At 40.6% G+C, this 25,227-nt stretch overlaps 1 protein-coding gene across 1 annotated transcript in view; it reads right to left on the reverse strand.

Annotated features, from left to right (window-relative positions):
- Positions 1-25,227, reverse strand: part of LOC122810579 (1-aminocyclopropane-1-carboxylate synthase-like protein 1) — a 790,733-nt gene that overhangs the window by 488,002 nt on the left and 277,504 nt on the right. The window contains exon 7 of the mRNA XM_044082158.1: positions 4,735-4,801. Coding sequence (XP_043938093.1) covers positions 4,735-4,801 — 67 coding nt within the window. The remainder of the gene's footprint in view (positions 1-4,734; positions 4,802-25,227) is intronic.

Consider the following 25,227-nt stretch of genomic DNA (forward strand, 5'->3'; position numbering starts at 1 on the left):
TAGCAGAAGTTTAAGAGAGAGAGTTTTTGTTGAGGTAGAGAATAGTTTGGGATAAAAAGGTGCAATAGGTTGGGTGTAATAAGGGAGGAGGATATGGTGTGAAAGTGAGAGAGTAGGAAAGATTGTATTTGGGTGTTAGGGATATTTTGAGTAGGAGGAAGGAATGGGGGAGCTTTATGGAAGTAAGAAGTAGCAAGATACAGAGGTATTAGTAAGATGAGAAGGGAGCTTGGGAGTCCGATAGTAAAGGGGATTTGGTAGGGCATGTTTGGAAAGGGTGGGGTAATCTACAGAGAAGAGTAAAATAAGTTAATATGCTAGTTGAGGAGGGAAGGTGTAGAAGTGGATGGGAAGAGTTAGAAACTGTGGACAAGGACAGGGGAAGAATGAGTGTATAGAGATGTAGGAATTGGAGTGGGAGGAGTAGTAGTGGGAGGGGAAATAAGAGGAGGAGTATTCTTTGATGAAATAATATGGGGAGGGGTAATAGTAGGAGGACTGTGATTGGATAATATATTTGGTAGGAGGGGTATGTTAGGAATAAATGTAGAGGTGCTGGGGGCAGGTGGGAATTGGGGGTAGGGTAGGGGAGCAGAGTGAGCCCGCAGGGCGAACGGAGCGTGTAGAGCCAAAGGAGGAGAGAGTGAGGAAGACTATCAGTAAGAGAGATAGTCAAGGTAAGTTTTGCAGAGATGTGTAGGATGAAGAAAGACTACTGAGAAAAATGAAGAGGTATGTATATATGTAGATGAAGGACAGAGACAGAAGGTAGGGGGCTTAAAAAAGGACAGAGAAAGGGTGTTTGTAAAGCGAAGAATGGTAGGTAATCCTGGGACAGTGGAGAGAATAGAAGAAAGATGTCGGGGGGCTGTAAAGGGGAGAAAGGAGAGTGAGGATATAGAAGTGGGGACAGTAAGAAGGTAGAGGAGCACCACCTAGAGGATAGTCAGTTTAATGCAGTAGAGGTCTGAAGGGGGGATATCAGGTAAAGTGAGGTAACATCAGTCAGGATAGGGGTATAATTATAAGGTAAAGTAGGAAAATCAAGCAGCAAAGAGGGGGGGAGTTGTGGCTGCTGGCTGTCCTAGCAGGGAAGCATACTGCGACCTAGTTATTATCAATTTAACTACTACCTAGTGTTAGAGCAGTACACATACTTTTATATTTAAAAAAAAATCCTTGTAGTGAATGGTATTCAGGGAGCGGTAAGGCCTTTCAGGTTTGGTTGGAATTGTCAGATTATTGGTGGTACTTAGCCAGGGTGTCCAGGTGGGTACTTTCAAGAGATTATGGCAGGGAAGGCAGGAGCCCAAGCTAGAACATACAAGGAGAGAAAAGAAATGTTTAAGCAGGCAATGCAGACATCCAGAGGGTACAAGCAGACAATTGTTAAATTTTGCGTAACTAAACTTGCAACTAAGGTAACAGGCAGCTATGATAAGAAATAGTTACGCCCTTTCAGTACCTTAATGGTACAGCCAAGCACAGAAAGGTAACTGAGATAACAGTTCCTAATGCGCTAGGTGATTTCAGTGACCAGACAGTTGGAATTAATTTAAATGTGCGGACAACAGCTAAGTTAAAATCCTCATGCAAGCACTGTGTTAGTCAAGCGACTGCATCAGGATTCCTGTTGAACCAAACATAGGAAGGAATCAACAGTTAAAGGGACGAGAGCAACATTAGTGTACCAGCAGAACAAACCAAAAAGAAAAAGGTTACAGTTTGAGAACATCAAGCTTGGAGATAGTTTGAGAGACAAAGCAAACTCCAGGCAGGTCTTTCTACCATGTGTTGCACGCTAGAATAAACTAAACATTTACAGTCCCAAACAGCTATTTCAACTGCGTGTTACACGCTAGAGTAAACCAAGCATTTACAAGTTGCATTAGGTAGAACTCACAAAATACAGATGACTATACAATGTGCGCTGCTTTAGTTTAACATCATAGACTATCCCAGTTGTACTGATTAGGTAACATTGTAGTGTACTAGAATAGTTTCAGAGAAACGACTATCAAACACATCCAAATGCAATTTCCGCTTGCAGAGCGCTTTCTTAAGCAAGCGTTAGCAATGGGGAAACAAGGATGAATACTACATTTCAGAACAGCCTATACATCAGTGGCATGCACATATCTCTGTCTAGCGTTTCCAATTCGCAGTAGATAACAATACAGAAGCATAAGCAAAAAACGACCATCGAACAAGCCCCTGGTGGGGCTAATGCAAGTTCCGCGTACAAGCGCTTACTTGAATAAGTGCTTGAAGCGGGAAAACCAGTAGATAAATATCACAAATTCAAACAGGAAGTTAAATAGTGGCAAGCACAAAACACCAGAAAACCATTAGATGAATATCGCAGTTCAAGACAGTTAATTTAGAAGTCAGAGTATCTGTATTAGCAGAATAGTCCAACAGACTTACTATTAGGTGTGGACGCTGGAGCCAGGGGAGCACAGCAGCCGGGGGCAGGACTGGGTAAATTAAGATGGTGCCAATTTAGGAGAGGGAACTATATAGAGTAAGAGAGGAAATGGGCTATGTGGGAGGAGTGAAGTGGGCTTGGAAGGAAGGAGGGAGTACAGGGGGAGCAGGTTCAAACCGGAAGTCACAGGGAGAAAACCTTGTCAGGTGAGGTAGTACAGAAAGGAAGAGATTGAGGAAATATGGGGAGATTATGAGCTAGAGGGAAAGGAGAGGATAGAGGAATGAGAAGGGTGAAATAGATAGTTAGATTACAGCTGAAAAGTCAAAGGTCAGACCAGGAGCAGTCTGTGTAAAAGTAGTTAAAGGGACGAAGAGTAGAATAGAAAGGGAGCAGTAGAGATGACAGCCAAAGGAGGAGAGAGTGAGGGGGGGATTGGATAATTTGCTCCTTTTCCTCACTGCAGTACGATCTCAGAGTTGGTACTGTGTATATAATTTGAAGGGTGGGGTGCAGGGGGTCTTGCCCTCCTCTGCAAAAACACAGATTTGTTTTTTGTATATTGCTTGACTTTTTGGAAATTTGATCGTATGGTAGCAACCATATGAAATTCAGCTTTCTGAAAAGTCAGTTTTTTTATATAAACCTGTTACACTGACCATCAGACATAGCAAAAAGTGGCTGCAGAAGGCTGGGAAGTCGAATGAGTGGATAGGCTATGATAAGGAAAGGTCTACTACTGAGGAGGATTATTCTTTCAACAGTGAACTGGAAAAAGGGAACATCTGTGGTTAGGAAGAAGAAAGACAGGTGGTGGAAACTGCAACTGAGCACAGGCTGATGTCCCCAACCTATAAAAGTGATGTTTTTGTCACATTCTTAATAAATGCTGGTGGATGGCATTGCTTCTTATGGTTGGATACTTGCCAACAGTGCTCATGTAGCTGTGTGGCTTATCATTAGCAATGTTAAGTGACTATAACCCTTGCTTCTTTCTGCCTTCTGAACATTTCAGTTCTTTACAGCACATTGCTTGTAGGCACCCCTGCTCACTGCTGTCATGTGTACTGAACGCTTGATTTGTAAGGGGGATTCATGTATACTGTAAATCCCCAAACATTTATTTATATTTAAAAGGGAGCAGTCCTCATTACTGAGAACAAGCGTATCATACTCTCTTTTCATTGAGTTCCCCTCTTTCCCTGGAAGTGCTGTGATCCCAAAGGAGGTTTATATTAATGGGGAGGCAATAGGATTTGGGGCTTGCAGAGAACTGTGAGAAGAACCATTTCTGATGTGATGTACAGGGGTTAAGCTTGACAAAATGGGGTTTTGACAAGTTATCACTCAGCATTTTGGACCAAATCTATTTTTAAATGAAAAAATAATTGCATTCTGAAACAAATGTTTAAATGTATTAAAGTTGTTGCGTCTTTTGGCTTTTCCCGGTTAGGGGTCGCCACAGCGGAACTCCGGTCCACTAATGATTGGCAGCACATTTTTACGTGCCGACTTGCCAGCTCTGATGCGCAACCCTCAACGAAGGTACGCCCATTCATGCATGTCTCCACACAGAAGACGCTCTAGCTGAGAATTGAAGTATACTTTTGAAATCCTAGGATACTTGATACTTATCACACCAAACTTTGCATTTTTGCATAATTGAAGAAGGGGCAGGGGGTTGACCACCCCCTCCCCGCTTGCAGGTAATTTTAACAATTGTCTCTATTTTAAAAAACCTTAGAGCATGGTTGTGCCTATAGACTGCAGAGTTCTAAGATGTAGATGTGTGGTTGAGATGCACTTACTCTTAGTACAAAAAAAAATCGATGGGGGGCACTGAAAGTTACTTGTGCCTTATTGTTTTAAAATGGCATAAGAGCACTGAATTAATTGAAGCAGTTGATGTAATACAGTATAAAGTAACATTAACTTTCCTTTTGTGCGTCATCAGTGTCTACTATACTACACTGCATTTTATTCCATTCCTGCCATCTACTGTCCATCTGCTAACACTTTTGCTCCTTCTGTCCATTCTCAGCATCCTCAATCCAGGTATTACTTGATTACTCAAGCATACTGCTGAAAACAAATGCTACAGTTAAATAAAAAAAAATTAGAAACAAAAAATACATACATATATTAAAATACTGACATATCTTTCTTTTTTGTCACAGTATCTTACTTAATATTCCAGGCAGGACAAATTTTAACTCATCCTAAAGACTCCAGTATGACACTGTGTAAAACATAAAGCTCATGGGTAACATGAGAAAGTCTAGGACATAAAATGTTCCGTCACCTACCTCCTGGATCACAGAGAACAGCGGCTAGAGAACAAAACAGTGATCCACCCCCGTTTATCACAATAACCTATCAGGCAAAAACAAAAAAAGGTTGTAAGTAAGAAAATAAAACTGATTAAAGATAACTGGAATATCTGCTTCTTGTCAGTTCACAATAGAGTTCTACATTTGCAATTTCACTTGGATATTAGCTGGCAAATGGGAGATGTAATGGTAAGCAAGATAATTTTAAAAAGTAATACAGTGAAGTAGTTTTCTATGAGAGTTTGGGAAAGGTGTGAGGTAATAGGACAATATTCTGTGTCAGCTTTGAGCTTCTAAAATGTGAGGTTCTTTGATGACAAGACAACATTTCATGTAACATACTGGTTACAAGCGAAGAGCTTATATGTAGAGTTAAATATTTATTGCATAATTTACAAATATAATGACAACAGAAAGTAGAAGACAGAAACAAGTGCTGCATTTGACTTCTACAATCCTTTATAAAATATTCTTTACAGTAACTGTAAAATGGATTGCAATGACAACTTACATATATAAAAAAAATAAATAAAAAAATAGAGATACAAAGAAAGAAACCAGGAATGTAATTCATGTTCTGAACATACCCAAATGAAAGACAGAGTTAATTCAATGTCAAGAGACTGAACATTGTTAATGCATCAAATAATTTGAAATATTTTATATTAAATTATAAGCACAGTCTTATAATCCTACATTATTTAAAATTATGGAGTGCCTAGCAACATCATGTAAAGTCAGTAACATTACTCTGTGGAAAGATACATTCTGAAAAGGTATTAAACTATGTAAGGGATTTAACCATTAAAGCAGATATATGACTTATGTAACAGTGACCCATATGAAGAACATCCACAAATATCACATTCATCAAATAGTGCACATAATTAGTTATAAAATTATACTAGCGTGAAATACTGAGTTATCAATGTGACTGTCCTGCATTACTATATTCAACACAGCTGCTTTTTGACATTTTCATAAGACTGCAGGACAGCAAGGTGGATCAGTAGTAGGATCTCTAACAGCTCAGAGGTCTGAGATTCAATGTCTGCATTGGTTATCCCTAGGTACTCCAATTTTCTCCCACCTGGCAACTGTCCAAATATGGTGCATTTACCCTTCCGCTTGTAGCTGAAAAGGTTCATGGTTACCAGATGATCTACCTGGCTATCAAGCAAATAAATAAAAAAAAAAAACTGAGACACCTGTATCCATATATCAAGTACAGGGGCGAAGGGATTTTTTTTACAATTCTTAATTTAAAAAATGCATTTGTAACTATCCAAAAACCTGCACTTCTAAAGCAGTAAACATTATCTCAATCATAAGCAAAAAATAAAGAAAGAAAGAAAGATAAAGAAATAACATCAGTCATATTCCAGCAGTGCTACAGAAAGATGAGGTAACACTGATCATAATCAACAAAATAAATATATGGAACTTGCACACTCTTTTTTTTTTAGAAAAAATGAACACAATCATTAATATTTTGAATTAAATTTCTACCAAGTCCAACAAACTGTTTTGTGATGCTTTCTTATAAAAAGGGACAAAGAAATGTTAAATTAGTGTTCAAAAACTGACATCACAAAACACAAAAACCACCATTCGGATTACAAATGCCACTGCAGTACAATCTCTATTAGACACAAAATATATTGCTCAGTAAAAACATCAGTATGGTAGAATGATGGGAAAATTAAACAGGAGCTAGACAGCCTATAAATTATGGAAGAACAATCCCATTGCACTAACCTCAACCTTATGGAAAGTTTATTAAATTGCTCAGCTGAGGGAGTGTTTCTGAGAAAAAAATATATATATATTTAAAGGATGAGACAATGAAGGAAAAAGAAAATTGTTTTGAGTTTCAGGAGTCATTCTAAACACGTGCATGAGAAATTTGAGAAAACCGTAAGCAAGTTAAACACGCTTTACTCTGTACATGGGATTCATGTGGGAGGAAATGGCTGCTGTTCAAAGAATAAGAATTCTGCAGTATTAGGCAATAAAAGGTGCATCTTTGAATTGGAAAAGGAGCTCTTGTGATAACAGAGCCATGACTGGCACATTGGTCATTAAATGAAAAGACCTAGAGAACTAGACATGCACAAAAATACCCAAACAGCTGGTTTGAAAGAAGAGACCAAAAGGGAAGATGCTGTGAAAGTCATTAAATGGTGAATGAAGGTCATGAACAGTACAGAGGTCTTGTTTATCTTGAAGTAAAAAGCTATGACAGGTACGTATGAGTGAAGCAGGCAGAGAGGGCTGATGCTGGCAGGCTGGAAAATAAAACTGACAGGGGACTTTTCAACTTCAGTTTACCACAGAAAATTTCAACTGTATTCCTACATGGAATCTGCAGAGAGAGTGGGCTACAGTAGAACGAGGCGTACTCGGCTACATTACTGATAGTCTAGTAAGGTTTACTTTACGTGTACTAATCATGGTAGGAAGCAGTTCAGCTGCAGTCTGACACTGTGAAGGTTATAAATGTGTGGCAGCTGGCAGAAAGGATTGATGTTCTAAAGCAGATGGACTTACATGATGCAGAACTGCAGAAAGTCTATTTGGCCCCAAGAGTGGAAACAACTGTTGTGCACGTACACAGGGCTAGTGAAACTGAGGAGCATGTATCAAAAGCAACCCAGAGGGAGGAAACAGCATACATAAGAGTGCAGAAAGTAGCAGTGGAGGTGAGAAAATTAGAATAAAGAACACGTTTCCCTTAAAAGCTGCATTACAATTTAAATAATGGTGGAAAAGACTAGTGATTATATCTGAACTGCTGGAGATGCAAACAGACATCCTGGGAAGGACTTGGCTAGAAAAATATGGGTGAGATGAGAGGCAGAGCAAAAAATATGGAACCATCATGTATTGGGTCTATACAAAACTAGGACAATTTAAAAAGGGTGCAAATAATTACCATTCAAGTGGCTAAGAAAGAAGCGGACATGGGGCTATGGAAGGGGCTCCTTGCAGTTTTGGTTTGAGGGAGTCTTCCATATCTTTATTTTTTTTTTTTAATGCTATTTCACAGATGGAAAATGGGACTGAATATTTGAAAAGGTTCTGACTGTGATAAGGATGAAGAAATCCCTTTGACACAGCACTAGAGCAAGCGGAAAACAGACTAGTGACATATGCTGATTATGACTTTAAAGATAAAGGACTAAGCAGAACTGCTGTGAAACTCAGGTGAGACTGAAGTCTTTCATTGATACTATGGACATTAGACCTCATATTACGGGTGACTGTAGAACTATACCCATAATGCCTTTTTAATACCCAAACATAGCTTTAGTGAATATCATTAAATAACTCTGACATAAGATATCCAACTAATAACTTTGCACAATAGTTTGAAATATCATAAATAACTAATATAGAACAATAAGATAAAGCTAAGAACAATAAAAACTAGTATGTGAACATTGAATTCAACACTAAAATGTAAAATCTAGTTAGAATACTATACTGACCTATAAAAAATATTAGAAAATAGAAGGATTAAACTTAAAATGAATAAAACCTAATACAAGACAATAAATAACATTTTCAATAGCTAGTACATTACTGGATATAATCATATTCTCTATGCATCCCTTTACTCACAAATGTCATTTTCTTTTCTATTACTGTCCCAATGAAGCCGTGTGAACAGCTCTGTCTGGTTGCACGAGTAACCTTAAGACATTCTAAATTAAGCAAGCTGCACACCACAGCATATAATTCTGCAATAAAGGGGGATATTTTGACTTCTATTTTCTAATAACCTTTTTTGGATAAGAGTAAGATTAATGTCAACAAGAAGCACTTGTGTTGGGCCAACAGTCCAATCTCAAGAATCTCTAAGAGAAAGACTACTAGTTTGAAAAGTACTAATCTTGGCCATAAGTCAGATATGTTCTGCAGATGAAATAGTACAGTTGTGTACACTTACCATAAATGTAGATGTTCACTGAAATTCGACTTTTGGTAGCGACCGACCAGCACTCGTGCAAACTGCTGCTACGGGCTCCACGGCAAGAAAAACTGATGTAATGATGTCGGCTGCCTTGCTTTATAGTTCTGACGACCTGACGTCAGACTACAGGTGACAGCAGCCGGCGCACAAAAACATTGACTCTGGTATTCAGGCCGGCCAAGGGCTACCACAGCAGGGATAACCCCACAAGTGTTGACTGCAACAGTGAAGCACGAAGAACATCTATAGACATCGAATCCAGCCCCCAAAATATGTAACTGTGTACTTTCCTTCCAACATCAAAATGCCAATAACTGTCTGCCATGCCTAGGTATATATGCCATAGCTGACTAGGGTATGAAAATATTTGTGTAAACACTTCCAGCTTCTTCTTCTTCTTTCGGCTGCTCGCGTTAGGGGTCGCCACAGCAGATCATTTGTTTCCATTTCTTCCTGTCCTCTGCATCTTGCTCTGTCACACCAATCACCTGCATGTCCTCTCTCACCACATCCATAAACCTTATCTTAGGCCTTCCTCTTTTCTTCATACCTGGCAGTTTCATCCTTAGCATCTTTTTCCCAATATACTCTGCATCCCTCTTCAGCACATGTCCAAACCAACGTAATCTTGCTTCTCTGGCTTTGTCTCCAAACCTTCTAACCTGGGGTGACCCTCTAATATACTTATTCCTAATCCTGTCCACCCTCATCACACCCATTACAAATCTTAACATCTTTAACTCTGCCACATCCAGCTCTGACTCCTACCTTTTTGTCAATGCCACTGTCTCCAACCCATACAACATAGCTGGTCTCACTACCCTCTTGTAGACCTTCCCTTTTACTCTTACTGGTACCCATCCATCACAAATCACTCCTGACACTCTTCTTCACCCACTCCATCCTGCCTGTACTCTCTGCTTCACCTCTCTTCCACACTCACCATTACTCTGAACTGTTGATCCCAAGTATTTAAACTCATCCACCTTCACCACCTCTACTCCCTGCATCCTCACCATTCCTCTAGCCTCTCTCTCGTTCGCACACATATATTCTGTCTTAGTCCTGCTGACCTTCATTCTTCTTCTCTCTAGAGCACATCTCCACCTCTCCAGGGTCTCCTCCACCTGTTCCCTACTCTCACTACAGATCATAATGTCATCTGCAAACATCATAGTCCACGGGGACTCCTGTCTGATCTCGTTAAACACTTCCAGCTAATGGATCTAAACTTTCAAGAAAGTTTAGCATAATTTAGGGCAATGTACACTATCCTCCATATGGGTAAACAAATCTGCCTATTAAACAGTCTGCTCAGCCCTCCTACTAAATACTTCCAGACCCCTCTCATGTCAACAATAACTGTCTGTAAAGCCCACTATCCAGTTCTCTAATATGCTAATCTTACTGCATTAGTTCTTGCACAAAAGTCACTCACTGTTGGACCGGTTAATTCTAGAGAAGCTATGCCATAATGCCCCCAAGAACACCTTTTGGTCTACTAAGAACTAGATAAAGCAACCCAAAGCAAACTTTTAACAATATGTTGCGTCATAAAAGCAGCACCTTTTCACAATTGGCCCATTTAATTTGTGTATATCTGGCAAACCAACCCAGCAAACTAGCTGCTAGTATTGTTGTCAATATAATTATTACCTACAGGAGCTAATAATTCGATCTAAGGACCATAACTCAAAGCATCCATGGCCCAGCTCAAAGCTTCCATTATAGTATCATACAAAAGAGGAAATTGCAAGCCAGTCCTCATTCAAAAAGCTTGAGAAGGAGATTGACCCAAATGTTCTTACTTTACCCAACTCAATGTTTTCTATGTAAAGTACTAAATGAACTGCCTGCCATGTATGTATACATCTGGCAGTCCCAAATGCCTCCCAAGTCTTTGGGTAAAATATGCATTCTCTAAAAAACTCTGGGCTTGTCCCTTTCTCACAAAAAAAATGTGCAATTTTAATGTCCTTATGGCTGTAAAAAGCTGCATATCACAAGAAAGTGAACACGTTAAAATGTGTAAAAGGTCAGTTGGAACACAAAATTTGTACAGCAGATACCTTTTGATCCACAGCCAGAAGCTGTATCTTCCATTTCCCTCTAAATTCTTTGGCATTTCACTTCATGTAACAAATTCTGAACAACTCTACCAGGAATGAGATTATCAAACACCAAACATGGATCCTAAGCTGAAATAAACCACATAACCAAAAAAAGCCACCAGGAAGCATGGCAAAACACAGCACAGTATCGACCTTTTGGTTCCTGTGCCTGGCTTTATTACAACTATCACATTTGTGCTTGGATTTATTGCAACTGTCACATTTGTGCCTGCATTTATTACAACTGTCACATCTGTGCCTGGATTTATTGCAACTATCACATATGTGCCTGGATTTATTGCAACTATCACACTTGTGCCTGGCTTTATCCAGTTTGCAACTGGCAATTTGCTGAACTCTACTGTGTTTTGATGTGCTTCCTGGTGGTCCAATTCTTAAGCTTTTTGATGTTTAGGAAGGAGATTATATAACACCTTCTCCGATATTTAATTGAGCTATCATCCCAAAATTTTGGATATCTACTTCTACGGCCCAAGAAGTGTGCACAATTAACATCAAATATCTGCTTCTTTAAACATTTTTTTTTAAATAACCTCTCAATTCCCCAATTGTTCCAATAAAATAGTTAGAACAGATGCTTAAATAATTCAAAAGATGACCTGCAAACAAAGAGTGACTTGCTCTATTGCCCTTTGGAATCCATTAAACTCTGAACACTGTAGGGTTCCTGCCAAAACGCTCCAAAATACAGAGTAAAAAGGAGGGGAAAGAGTGGCCATCCTATCTCATTCCCTGAATAATCAAAGATTCAATGATAAAGCTACATTCACTTTAGTATGGGGTTAAGACCCTACACAGAAACATTCCTCAACAAGTACAAAAATCTACATTTAAGCTTAAATGTTTTAATACTGTAAACAAATACTCCCAAGTAAACTCTATCAAAAGTTTTCCGAGTAAACAGAATGACGCAGCAAAGGAGATTAAGAAAGTACAGTTGTGTACACTTGCCATAAATATAGATGTTCGAGTGTATTCACTGTTGCAGTCATCACATTCGGCCAGCCCGAATACCAGAGACTTAGTATTTCTGCGTTGGTTGCTGTCGCTTGAAGACTGACGTCAGGTCGTCAGTAGTATAAAGTAAGGCAGTCAATGCCATTACATCAATTTTTCTTGCCCTAACCTATCAGGAGTCCCCAAAGTAGGAGGCCAGGTTCTGCTGGAAGAACCCCACCAGTGGAAATTAAATACCAATATGTCCCTTGTAAGAAAAGGAGAAAATAAGGTAGAAAGGTAATAAAAGGAGAAACAGAATAAAGGGGGGTGGAGGGAGGAATACAGGACTGCAACAGTGAATACACTCTAACATTTACATTTATGGTAAGTGTACACAACTGTACTATGTTCTTTGTGTTTCACTGTTGCAGTCATCACATTTGGGTAGATTCCCAAAGCTGAGGAAAAGGGAGGAGGCAGTCAAGGAATTTAGGGGCTGGCTAGGATGCCCTGCAAGACTGCAGAGGCAAACCCTGCCCTGGATTTGGAGAAGAGAGGCAGGTGGTAATGCTTGGTAAAAGTGTGAACAGATGTCCAGGTGGCAGCCTCCAGGATGTCCCTAGTGGGGGCTCCTCTGAGGAAAGCTGCAGAGGTGGGGGCTGCTCTGGTGGAGTGTGTCCTGATCCACTTTGGGGAGGCTTTCCATTCTGTAGGTAGCAGAAATGGATGCAGTGTGCTATCCATTTGGAAATGGTTTGCTTGGAGATGGCTTTGCCTTCTGCCCCTGTAGCAAAGCTAACCAGCAATTGATCAGACTTTCTGAAGGATTTAGTCCTGTCCAGATAGAATCTAAGCTGTCTGTGCACATCTAAAGAGTGAAGAATCCTTTCCTCTTGTTCTGGGGATTAGGAAAAAAGTTGGGCAAATGAATGGATTGGTTGAGAGCCACACTGGACACCACCTTGGGCATGAAGGATGGGTTAGTTCTGAGGGAAACCCTGTCAGCATGGAAGATGATGAAGGGTTCCACAGCCATGTGTACTTGCAGCTCAGAGACTCTTCTGGCTGAAGTGATAGCTAGAAGGAATGCTGTTTTCCGGGAGATAAATTTTAGCTCTGCAGAATAAGCTGGTTCGAAAGGGGGCAGGGTGAGCTTTTCCAAGACAAAGTTAAGGTCCCAAGCTGGTGTTGGTGCCTTCTGGGGGGCTTCAAGTTGCTAGCCCCTCTGAGGAACTGTCTGATCAAAGGATGCGAGAAAAGGGGCTGCTCAGTGGGAAAATGAGCAGAAATAGCAGAGGCATGAATTTTTATAGAGGAGAAAGAGAGACCACTGTGTAGTAGGTCAGCTAAGTAATCCAGGATGAGAGGGATGGAGGGCTGTGCCATATTGGCTCTCTTAGCCTAGGTCCAGGTGCAGAACCTTTTCCATTTATCTGCACAGGACTTTCTGGTGCTAGGATAACATCCAGAAACTGTTTACTGAGGATGCTAGACTGGGTCCGTGTCAGGGAATAAGCCAAGCTGCCAAACTGAGTGTCTGCAATTGGGGATGGATGAGTTCCCTTCCCTCTGGGTCAGGAGGTTTGGAATCTGAGGAAGATGCCACAGAGGCAGCAGGGACAGGCTGCGCAGCAAGGCATACCAGTGTTGTCGGGGCCGGTCTGGAGCTATAAGAATGGTCTTTGGTTTTTCCTCCCTTATTTTGAGCAGTAACCTGGGGATGAGAGGTAGGGGAGGAAAGGCATATACCGATAGATTGACCCAGGGGAAGGACAGGGCATCAACTTTACAAGCCATGCAATGATGCTCCCTGATGCAGAATTTGCTGAGCTGATGTTTGGTGTGGGAGGCAAAGAGGTCGACCTTTGGGATTCCCCATTTCTGTGTTATTAGGGTGAAGGTACTTCTGCTGAGTTGCTACTCATGTTGGTCCAGAAGATTTTTGCTTAACTGGTCTGCCAGAGAGTTGAGAGAGCCTGGTAGGAATTGTGCTAACAGGTGTAGTTGCATGGAAGAGGCTGTGTGCCAAAAGGTCATGGCCAGCCTGTAGAGAGGGTAGAAGTGAGTCCCTCCCTGCTTGCTGATGTACCACATCACAGTGGTGTTGTCTGTTTTGATCAGGAGAACCCCTGGAGATAGAAGGGGTTTGAAAGCTATCAAGGTGTGCTACAGCCATCATCTCTTTTTGACTGATGTGCAGAGGGATTTGCTGATGGCTCCATTGGCCCTGTATGCACTTGCCATCAAGCTGTGCCCCCACAAGCTTAGTCTGATGCATCTGTGGTGAGGGTCTGGGTGGCAGGTATGGGGAGAAAGGCAGTCCCTTGTTGTGGGAGCATGCCGTTGCCCACCAAAGAAAATCTTTCCTGAGGCAAGGAATTTTAGGTAGGATAGTTTCCAGGTATTGAGAGCGTTGACACCAAAGGCTCTTTAGGTACCACTGAAGTTTCCTCATACACAGTCTGGCATATGGAATGAGTAGTATGCAAGATGCCATGAACCTCAGAGCTTGCAGGATCTTCCTTTCAGATAGCTGGGGCCTGGTGGCTAATTGAGAGAAGCAGGCTGCCAGGAAAATTTGTTTCTCTGGTGTAAGGTATGCCATCTGGGATGCTGTGTCCAGACTTGCTCCCAGGAAGATAATCCTTTGGGTGGGCACCTGTTTGGATTTCTTTTCGTTGATTCTGTACCCTAGGGAGGTTAGTAGGAGCAGCTTTTCCTGGCTGTCTGCCTAAATAAGACAGTCATTTAAGTATGGGTAAATTTGAATATTTCTTTGTCTGCAAAAGGCAATAGCCGGTGCCAGACATTTCATGAAAACTCTGGGAGCAGTAGATAAGCCAAAGGGAAGTGCTGAGAACTGAAAGTGTTGAGATCCTGTCCTTAAGAGGAGATATTTCCTGCATGATTCCCTGACAGGAATGTGTAGGTAGGCCTCTTTTAGATCTAGGGTGGCTAGCCAAGCATCCTTGGACAGCATGGGTAGCAGCTGCTGGAGGGTAAACATTTAAAATTTTCGGATCACCAGGAAGGTGTTTAGAATGGATAGATAGAGGATGGGGTGCCAGGTGTCCTCTTTTCTGGGCACCAGAAAAAATCTGGAGTAGAAGCCTTTGCCTGTCTGTTCTGCAGGAACGTGCTCTACTGCCCTCATAGAGAGCAGGGAAAGGATTTGCTTTTATGCCTCTGCCCACTGATTCGTTGGTAGATCTGGGAACCCTTTTGGGGTTGGAAGGGTGTGGAAGGAAAATTTGTATCCCTGAGACACAATGTTCAGAACCCATTGGTCCTTGGTAATGGTGGCCCAGGTGCTTGAGTGAAAGGAGAGTTTTCTCCTAGGGGTAGGTGAAGGTGGGCAGAGGGAGGGGGTGGCGGAGGTAAGTCATTGTGCATTCTTACCATAAGGGGGTGGCTTAGAACTCCCTGGTTTTTAAGTGGAGGTAGTCCATTGCTTAGATCTCTGCATTCCCTGGGGCTGCTGTCTGGGGGACCTGTTTCCACGGGGTCTAGGCTGGGCTGGTTTACTAGAAGCAGGAATGAACCAGTGTTTGGATGGGCAATGACTGCTGAACCTAGGTGGCTGGACCTGCAAGAAATCCTTAACTGTTTGCATAGATTTTGCTTTTTCTTTCATCTTTTTTAAGACCTCTTCTGCCTTAGTGCCATATAAGTTATCATTGTGCATGGGGGCATCCCAACAATTTAGATTTGACATGGTCTGGCAGGGGTTGTTCCTTAAGCCATGCATGTCTTCTAATGACAGAACTAGTGACTGCTGCCCTGCAAGAAGCTTCTAGGGCATCAAAACGACAGTGCAAGGTGTGTTTAGTTACTTGACTTGCAGAATGTATTAACTCTTATAAATCTTTAGATTCTGCCCAAGCAGGATGGGAATACATTTTTTGTTTAAGGAGTTCCAAGGTATGTTGTTGAAATTTCAGCATATGGAACTGATAATTTAGTGCCCTGATAGCAAGAGTAGCTGAGGTGCATACTTTTTTACCCCATCTGTCCAATGCTAGGGAATCCCTCTCTGAGGGGGTGGGATTCTTGGCAGAGGTTGCATTAATCCCTTTTGGCCCTTGAAAAATGACCTCAGGGTCAGCTGTTGGATTTCTGAAAAGATATTTGTGTGAGTCAGGGACTCTATAGTACCTGTCTGGTTTTCTGGGAGCAGAAGGTAGGGCATCAGGAGTCAAGCTGGATTCGATGAAAACATCTTCCACAACATCCAGGGCTGGGGGGTGGGGGTGGGGGTGGCCAAGGGTCTGTGTTGTGGAAGATCTAAGAATTCCCGGAGTCCTTTTTAGACTGAGGGTAGTCCTGACTCTCCCATTGGAAATGCTCCCTTAAAGTATGTAGGGTTTCCTCAAAGGAAAAATGCTCTGGGGGAGAGGCTGAATGAATGGAATCCTCTGCATCAGAATCCTCATAAGTGGAGAGGGGTCGCATGTCTTCATACTCAGATGCATCAGATTTCATCTAACTCTTGTTCAGACAAAACTAAAGGGGCCAGATCTCTTTTCCTTTTGGAGGAGGTAGCTTGGCTTCCCCTGATCAGCATGATAAGGTCTTCTGCCATTTTAAGCATTTGAGATTGAAGCAAGGAAGCAGGCACCTGAGCGTGGGTGGTCGGTTTCTTGGGTGTGGTTCATACCCTGGGCCTAAGAAACTCGGTTGTTTTTGAAAGAACGGTAGTCGCTAAAGAAGACGTCGGTTTGTGTCGAGATTCGGTAGTGCGAAGGACTCAGAAGCCAGTGCCTGCTGAGTGGCTCCAGACCCATCCAAGGTAGAGACGACCACAGGATCCTTAGTCAAAGAAGAGTTTTGCTGCATACCGTACTCCGAAAGGGTCTCGGTAGTGGCCTGCGAATCAACTGAAGTGGGCATCAGGGGCTGTGAAAGTGCCTCACTGAGGACCGGAGAACTGATGACTAGCTTAACGGAAGCATCGTTGGTAGGTTTGGCCCTGTGCGGTCTGTCTCTGTCTTTACGTTTTTTCAGAAAACCTGCTGTCGGATGATTTACCGAAGCCATATCGGAATTCGAGGACTGTAAGCGAAAATATCTGGCTACAATAAGGGCCCGACGATGGATAGTTCTGGTGTTGAACAAAGCACAGACTGGCAACGGGGGACGTCATGGTCTTGGCCTAAACAAGTGACGCAGTAAGAGTGGAAGTCTCGGTGTGGTATTTGCTTTCCACAGGCGAGACAATTAACTTTTTCTGACGTCAGTTAGTGCAAGAGAAAAGGATCCCCAATGAAGTACTTAGCTTTACAAGACTTCACCTTCAATTTGGTAGACGTAAACTCAGGCAGCAGCAGACAGGCACTTGTGCGAACTGCTTCTGCTTCGGGCTCCATGAAAACAAAGACTGATGTAATGGCGTTGGCTGCTTTACTTTATACTATTGGCAATCTGACGTCCATCTTCAAGTGACCGCAACCGATGCAGAAATACTAATTCTCTGGTATTCAGGCCGGCAGAGGGCTAGCCTGGCAGATAACCCTAATGTGATGATTGCAACAGTGAAACATGAAGAACATCACTATGATTCTTATATCAAAAACATGCTCTTGATAATGTTATCAAAAGTTTGCCTTCCCAATACAAAGACACTGATCAGAATGAATCAACCTGGGACGCAAAAGGGACAGCCTGGATGTATATAAACGAGTGTAAAGTAGGTCCCTTTCACATTTTTGGAATTACTGAAATAACCACTTCTGTCCATGAAGGAAGGACTTCCACAATTCTCAAAACTTCACTAAGTGCAGCGACTTGGTTAACATCCTCCCCCCAAAAAAATCTAGTTCCAAGCATAGCCAATCTAGGGCAGGGGACTTCTGAGCCAACACTCCTATCAACTTTTTCTCTTCATCTGGGTTTAACAATGTATTTGCTTGTTCTATAGTCAATTTGAGAAAAGTTAAACCTGCAAAAACCTATACAGATTTTCAGTCAACTGTCCCATCCCTTCAACCTGAGCATAAAGCTAATTATAAAACTCTTAAAAACAGTCAAAGATTTAATTTGGCCTAAATTCCCTCTGATGTTCCTTGTCATCTGCTGAACTGCACAGCCCAACATAAGCTACCTCACTCCTTCAGGTGATTCACCAAGGCCTTCTGAGTCACAGATGAATCGTCAAAGTCCCTATACTGTAACTGTATTTTTAAAAGTCCAAAACACTATTTATAGGCTTACTGATTTACATATTTAACTTTGCAATATCTGGATCCAAAGCCGCTACAACTATAACTTCCTGTGACTGCATCTTTCCAACCAATTCCTGCCACATACCCAATGCTGACTGACAAACTTTCTGAAAAGGAGATGCCTTTAAAACCTTCCCACCAAGTTACACGTGATACCTTCAAATGAGCAACAATTAAGGTGAATTACAAAGTCTGTCTGTGTCTTTTGGCTTTTCCCGGTTAGGGGTCACCACAGCGAAACTCTGGTCCGCTAATGATTGGCAGTCGAGTTTTACGTGCTGGCTTGCCGGGCCTAACGCACAACCTTCAACGAAGGAGCGCCCGTTCACGCATGTCGCCACACAGAAGACGCTCTAACTGAGAATCGAACGGGCAACGTCTAACTGTGAGGCGACAATGCTACCGCAGTACCACCACAGCGAATTACAAAGTAAAGCATTAAAAGGCCAATGTTCAGGCAAAGGCTTTGTTTCACTAACCAAAAGCACAAGGAATATGATCAGATATCGTTACTGGTACCGTGTCAAAGGGGGACACTAAATAACACAATTCAGTTAACATTGTAAAAACTTTGTCAGTTCTGCAAAACCTTGTGTAAACTGGAGAATAGTTTATGTATAGGGACCTTGACAGGCTCAAAAGAGACGCCAGATCCAGCAAGTCCGTCATACATATTTTAGATATTCCAGTAGATCTAGAAACATCCTGCACATCATCAAAATGTGCAATGCAATTCCAGTATCCTGCAAACAGAAATGTTTCATCATGAAAATGCAAAAATGCAATCATAATTGCCCCAAGCTCCAAGATGGCTGATTCAGGAGGGTGGTAACCACTAGCTACTACAGTTTGGTTCTCAGTTAACATTACCTCAATTGCCACAAATCTCCAAAAACCTGTTTGACAGGGGGTCTGCTAGCTGGAGCAATGTTCTATGTACCATCAAGCGTATAACCTTCTGCTTTTTGGTCCCCTCCAGAGAAGGAAAATACACCTATTCTGAAACCCAAATTTCAACAGCTTGACATACACCTGGCTGAACAGTTGTGTTTCCTGCAAGTAGATAATTTCAGGGTACAGCGTCCAAGGTTAGACAAAATTACACTCTTTTCATAACATCACAAGAAATACAACTGCAATAATCAATGTAAGCTTTAAGACTAAACTCGTAGCACAAAATCTGCCAAATTTCGAACCAGGCAGTTAACCTGCAATACTGTAATAAGACCACTTAAGAACTTTATACATGCCACACAAGATACACAAATGATACCCAGAACTAAAGGGCGATAATAAACAGGAACCAAATATTTGTGTAACAGTTTCTTATAACTTTTTGACAACAGTTAATCACATTTTGCAAACATTCTAAAATAAACTCCACTGTAATCATTTTTCCTCCCCAGACATGCTGCACATTTACACTGATTGGAATGAAAATAAATCACTCAATTCAAGATGTCTGACACCACCTATCACACATCAACACAACCTGCATGACAACACAAGATGAAGACTCCAAAGCAAAACAAACCATGCAAAATTATTTAACTTTTAAATAGTGAAATCCTTTAAAAGTAAAAATTTAAATTCCCTCCCTCCTAAAATGCAATTCGGGCCCAGAAAAACAAAGGAACCCTTGGGCACTAATAAAACCTCCAATCAGGTGGTGTAAATGTTTGCACTACAGTATGCATGCAGAATTGTCAATGCATATTACATATTCTCCTACCTAACCGCTGAATGCAAATATAAAGCTTGAGCTGACTGCTGCAAACATTCTTGTAAAATATAGTCACTATGACTGCAGCCAACAAATCAAAAACAAAACTTACCGTACGGCCAATAAATGCTATTAAATAGAATCCATTATCCAAAAATGAAAAGACAGAGCATCTGAACAGTACCAAATACATTAACCCCATTGGCAGAGTAACTTTGATGTCAATACGTAACAAAAGGAAAGACAAAATAAATCACCTACGTATCCTAGGACAGGAAGTTGGATAAACATACAATAAAGCTATTCCAGCTATAAAATTATAAAGAAACTACCATATCACATCTTAAGACACCTGCTTGCCAGAGCAGGTGGAGTAATTTAGGATTTTTTTCATCTCTGCAGCACATGTGAAGACTATTCTGGGGATTCTTGTTGCTTAGCACTTGTAGTTTGGACTTAAGAGGACTATCCCACCCTTTCTTTCACAGTTGTTAACAGCCTCCAATGCCTCTGTTGGTTCTAAGACTGCCTGAGCCTGACAGGAAACAATTTACAACAAGCTGAAAATGTAGCCTCCATGCTCTGCACTGTTGCATGACAGATAGAAAAATAAGTATCAGGTTTATAATCATTAATCCTCATCCATAAAAAACATTTTTCATTTGCACAGCAGTTTTTCCAAGCTCTCAGCAACATTTTTTCATTAAGGCATAGGAAGAAAACTGCACAATTACCTGCCTGGACTTAGACAAAGTCACAGTGATTCAGGCTAAGATGCTGACTGCCCACTCTAGAAGACATGACTGCCGGTAATAGCACAACTTTCCCTTTAGGAATCCCTATCCGTATATATTCTTCATGCAAGACTCGGTCAGTCATAAGTACTTCCTACTGCCCTAACTACATGCGACTATGAGGTTTATTAGTGTCCTTCTGTAACTATCAGAGCACTGCAGTGACTACTCATGGCCTATTTCTTATCTTAAATCCATTCTTCTACTTTTTAATGTCATGAACTAGTTTCTTTCCAAATGTACTTAATCCATAACCAGGAAAGGGTAGAGTAAATTATTATGCTCCAAACATGGTCTCACTAGTCTTCTATATTCTGATGCCATATACCAATGTTTTGGCTCACAATTTTCTACTTATTTTTTTCTCCAAATTTTGGAAAGTGCAAGCATTTAGCTGCTTCTCTTTAAAATGAACTCCTATAACAACACAAAAACACTACCCTCATTGATTCTCACAGGAGTAACTCCACCACTGATAATAGTGGCCTGCCATACATACATACACATGTACAAAAAATTATATATATGTGATTTAAATTTGTTTAGTCAAAAGTTTATTTTGTCAATCTTGAAAAAAGTTGGTATACATGATAGAAAATCAGTTGATCGCACATACTGGCATTTTGCTGAGACTGCAGTACAGTGGGAATTAGGGAATTTTCCCTTTACCCAGTCTACTTTGGTATATATAATTAGCAAGCGGGGAGTGGGGATGAAGGTGGGCTTGTCCCCTTGCAAAAAAAGAAAAAAATGTGAGTTTTTTTTTTTCTTTCTTTTGGGGTTTGAGTTTTTTTGCTTGGTCAGCCATGTGAAGGATAATATAATATATATAGGTTTTCCGAAGGGAATGGGAAAGATTTAGTTCTATTACTGACCTTGAAGAAGTAAATAAATCTAACCCGAAAGTAGTATACAAAAATTCATACTGTCTTAGGAATATATTAGAAAATAAAAGTAGTGGGATGAATCGTCCACATGAAGGTACAGTTCTCTTTGGGAACAGGAAGAAACAAGGAACGTATAAATGTGGAAGATGTAACCAATGTGAATACATTAGCAATAGTAGCGAAGTATATTTAGAAAGTAGAGGAAAATGGTTGAAAAGTAAATTATACTACAACTGTAACACTAAAGGTTTAATATATTTAGCAGTATGTCAAAAATGTAAATCATTCTATGTGGGGAAAACTGAAAGGACATTAAGAAGAAGAATATATGAACACATGTATGAGATTCAGAGAGCCAAAGATACTAATGCATTATATAAACATACTAGAGAATGTGAGGGTTTCAGATTTTTATTTTTTGTATTAGAACATATCAAGAAAGATATAAGGGGAGGCCTTTGGGAAGAACAAGTGGAGTATAGGGAGCTATGGTGGCAAATAACTTTGGAAGCAGCTAGGCCACCTGGGCTAAATGAACATGTTTCTATACTACCACTTTTAAAGTTAAGGGCTTCGAAATTGTGACACTTGCACTATCATTAATGGACACCAGATGGTGCTATACTCTTAAACTCATGAATAAGGAAATATGGTCTCATTGTTATCACTTCATGCACTTTATTTGTATATAAAACTTAGGAATTATGTATTTATCTATTTATTTATTTATTGAACTAAAGTTTTTAGAGTGCTATAATGTTTTTTAATTATTGAAACAAAAGTTACGTAGTACTGTTTTTTAATATTTATTAATATTTATGAGCCCATGATGTCATTTCATTAAGTATAACCACCTGATGGTTTGAAGGAGTTTTATTGGTTTATTTGAATTTATTAAGTTATATAAGGTGTAATTGGTTTTAATTCATTGTATCTGATGAAGTCCAAGTAGTATGGACGAAAACGCGAGTGGTTGGTGAATAGCGTTTATGCAGTTTGGAGTGTGCGAATAAAGCTGTGTTTTTAAACTATTGGAAACAAGTTTTTCATCTTCTTCCTAGCTTCAAGCACTTTTTTCTTTTATTGGTGATTTTGGTGCTTTCCCGTTTGTTTTGATAATATAATATATATTACACATACATTTACACAATACACACAAACAGACATTTAGTCAATATTTTAGAAACTGTTTCATTCCTGAATGTGCACAGTGTCTTTTTTCGGCAGATGCTGTTTTCTACTGATGATGGCAAACAGGGACTGCCAAACAGAACATTTGCAAAGTTTGTTGAGGGTTGTGAGTGCATTGTATACAAAGGTTGGGAGGCTTTGGGATACAAAATGGGTTCAGAGTTTGCAGTATTGTAATTGTTCATTTATGAACCTGAATTAAACAAATGTAAATACTTCTGTAAATATATTTCTTTTTTTCCTTAATTACAGACTATTATCAAGTGTTATGGCGCCTTGTTTTAACAAACTGTACTTGTTATGCAAGCTATATCTATATATGGATAGTAATAAAGAGACTACATGTTTGGAACGATACAGATCATATTTATTACTACAAAGGTTATTATAGATTACAGATTCAATGATGTTATACCACAGTTATTAAACAGTTTACCTGGATTACACTGAGCTTTTGGGCACTGTTGAATTCAGGAGTACTTAAAGTAATAAAGGTTGTTTATAAATGCATTACAGCTGCATCATTGTTTTAGACTTGGGAGGCTATTCTGTAGAAACTTCTGCCATGTTTAGCATTTACTTAGAAGGTAGGATAAATGGAGCTGTAAATCAGTAAATGCTGTGAGCACATGTAGTAGACAGTTTGTCACAAATTTGAACAGAATTAATAAGAATGACATCAGAAGGGAGACTGGGTTGGCCTACTATCTGGTATCTGAGGATATACTGGTATTGTTGGAGAAATGATTTGACTATGGAAGAAGTCCAGAAAGGCAGGATTGCTTCCTAGGAGGATAAAGGAAAGATAAGAGTACAGATGTGGGCTAGTTTTTTTTTCTGTTTTCTGTGTGTGTGTCTTGACAGGCAGTTGTAAATGGCACATTCTGGGAGCAGGACAGTAAGTCAGGGGCTAGCATTAAAGAAAAGGATTAACGGTGCAGCTAGGGAGATTAAGTACAGTTTGGGCAGGAGGTTGTTAATGGCTGCAAATTATGTAGGGATAGTTTAAGGCAGCCAAGAATACACAAGTCCAAGGAGACCACAGCTGGGCCTACCAAAATACATGAGGTCCATCTCCTGGCCGTGAGACCAGAGTTCCAAGGTGATGTTGGGAAAGAGTGCAAGTGTTCCTTAGGTTAGCTATGTAACATGTTGATGGAATAAATAATGCTACAGAGAAGGAAAGTGTTACTGAAAAGTTGGCAAGGAAAGGAGTGGGTACAGTAATGTTGTCAAGACTTAAACATGAAAATGAGAGAACTGGGGGACCTCATGAAAATGGCTTCAGGTGTAGTGATGGCACATGCTAAGGCAGAGGGAAGGCAGGAGAATTCTAATAAGAGGCAGCTTAGTGTGGGAATGTAAGAAACTTATGGTGGGAGAAACAGATGTGAGGTCATGTATATAGGGGAGGAGAACAGTAGCTGCCTCATAATATGGATTTAAATGAGGGGAGGAACATTACTTAAAGGAATGTTATAAATTTGTTAGTGAAAGTGCAAAGAGGACAGGGTAATTGTGGGAGGGGGACTATAGTTATGAAATCAGAACTAGAGAGGCTCCATGGGGTGACTCAGCATTAAACTTGGAGTTAGTGAACAGTATGGTGCAACTAGAACCAGGGAGAAATGGGGGAATACAAGTCAGTTTAAACATCCATGAGATGGGGCAAGCAAGTAGGCTGAAAAGGTTTTTAACAGGTACGACAACAGGAGAGATCAAGTTGGTGAAGTTTGATACAAATGCCTCAGATCATGCCATGGTTATCAAGATGTGGAAGGTAAAGGGCATAGTGAAAGCAAAACATGGCGCTGGAACCCTGGAAAATGCAGGGGGAGTAGACACTATGCAGTGATTAAAGGGAATGGTGTAGCAAGTGGTACAGAAGAAATACGAAGTCGGTGCACTGAAAACTAAATCATATTCATGGGAGACATTAACTACTGCTTTATAGACTGGGAAACATACACTGCCAGAAACTTGCAGACACAATTATTCCTGGACCTTATTCACACAAAAACCCTTGACTAGATCATGCCCACACCCACCAGGGGTTCCAACATACTGGACCTGGAACTTACCATCATGGGAGAATGTTGTACCCCCCCCCCCCCCCCATGTCAAGTCCTCACTAGTGAGGTCAGACCACATAGTTGTCTCTTTTAGAATACAAATCAACACAGTAATCCAAGCAAATCATGTAACAGCTAGGAACAATTCCAAAGCAAACTACATTCTATTAAGTGGCAATCTATCAAAATTAAATTCCCCTCCTAAACACAAGTTCACAGAAACTTATCGAATTTGTTCAAGCATGTAAATGGCTGTATAGAGACTGCTGTACTACTAGAAGTAAGCCCAAAACACATTCTAAAAGCTAACCACAATGGTGTTAATCCTAACTTAATAGAGTATGTAACAGAAGGAAAAAAAGCCATGGCTAAAATCAGGAACAGTAACTCCCACAAAGATAAGAGCTCTCTAATTAAACTAAACAAGATCCTGACAGGGTTACTTACATCCAACAAGGCTAGTTATGAGGTCAAGATAGCCTCACAGGCTAAAGGCAACCACAAAGTCTTCTAGAGCTAGGTCTATAACCTCAA

The sequence above is a fragment of the Protopterus annectens genome, chromosome 9.part0 (assembly GCF_019279795.1).
Source record: "Protopterus annectens isolate FY-2018-M chromosome 9.part0, PAN1.0, whole genome shotgun sequence".
In the NCBI taxonomy this organism is placed as follows: Eukaryota; Metazoa; Chordata; order Ceratodontiformes; family Protopteridae; genus Protopterus; species Protopterus annectens.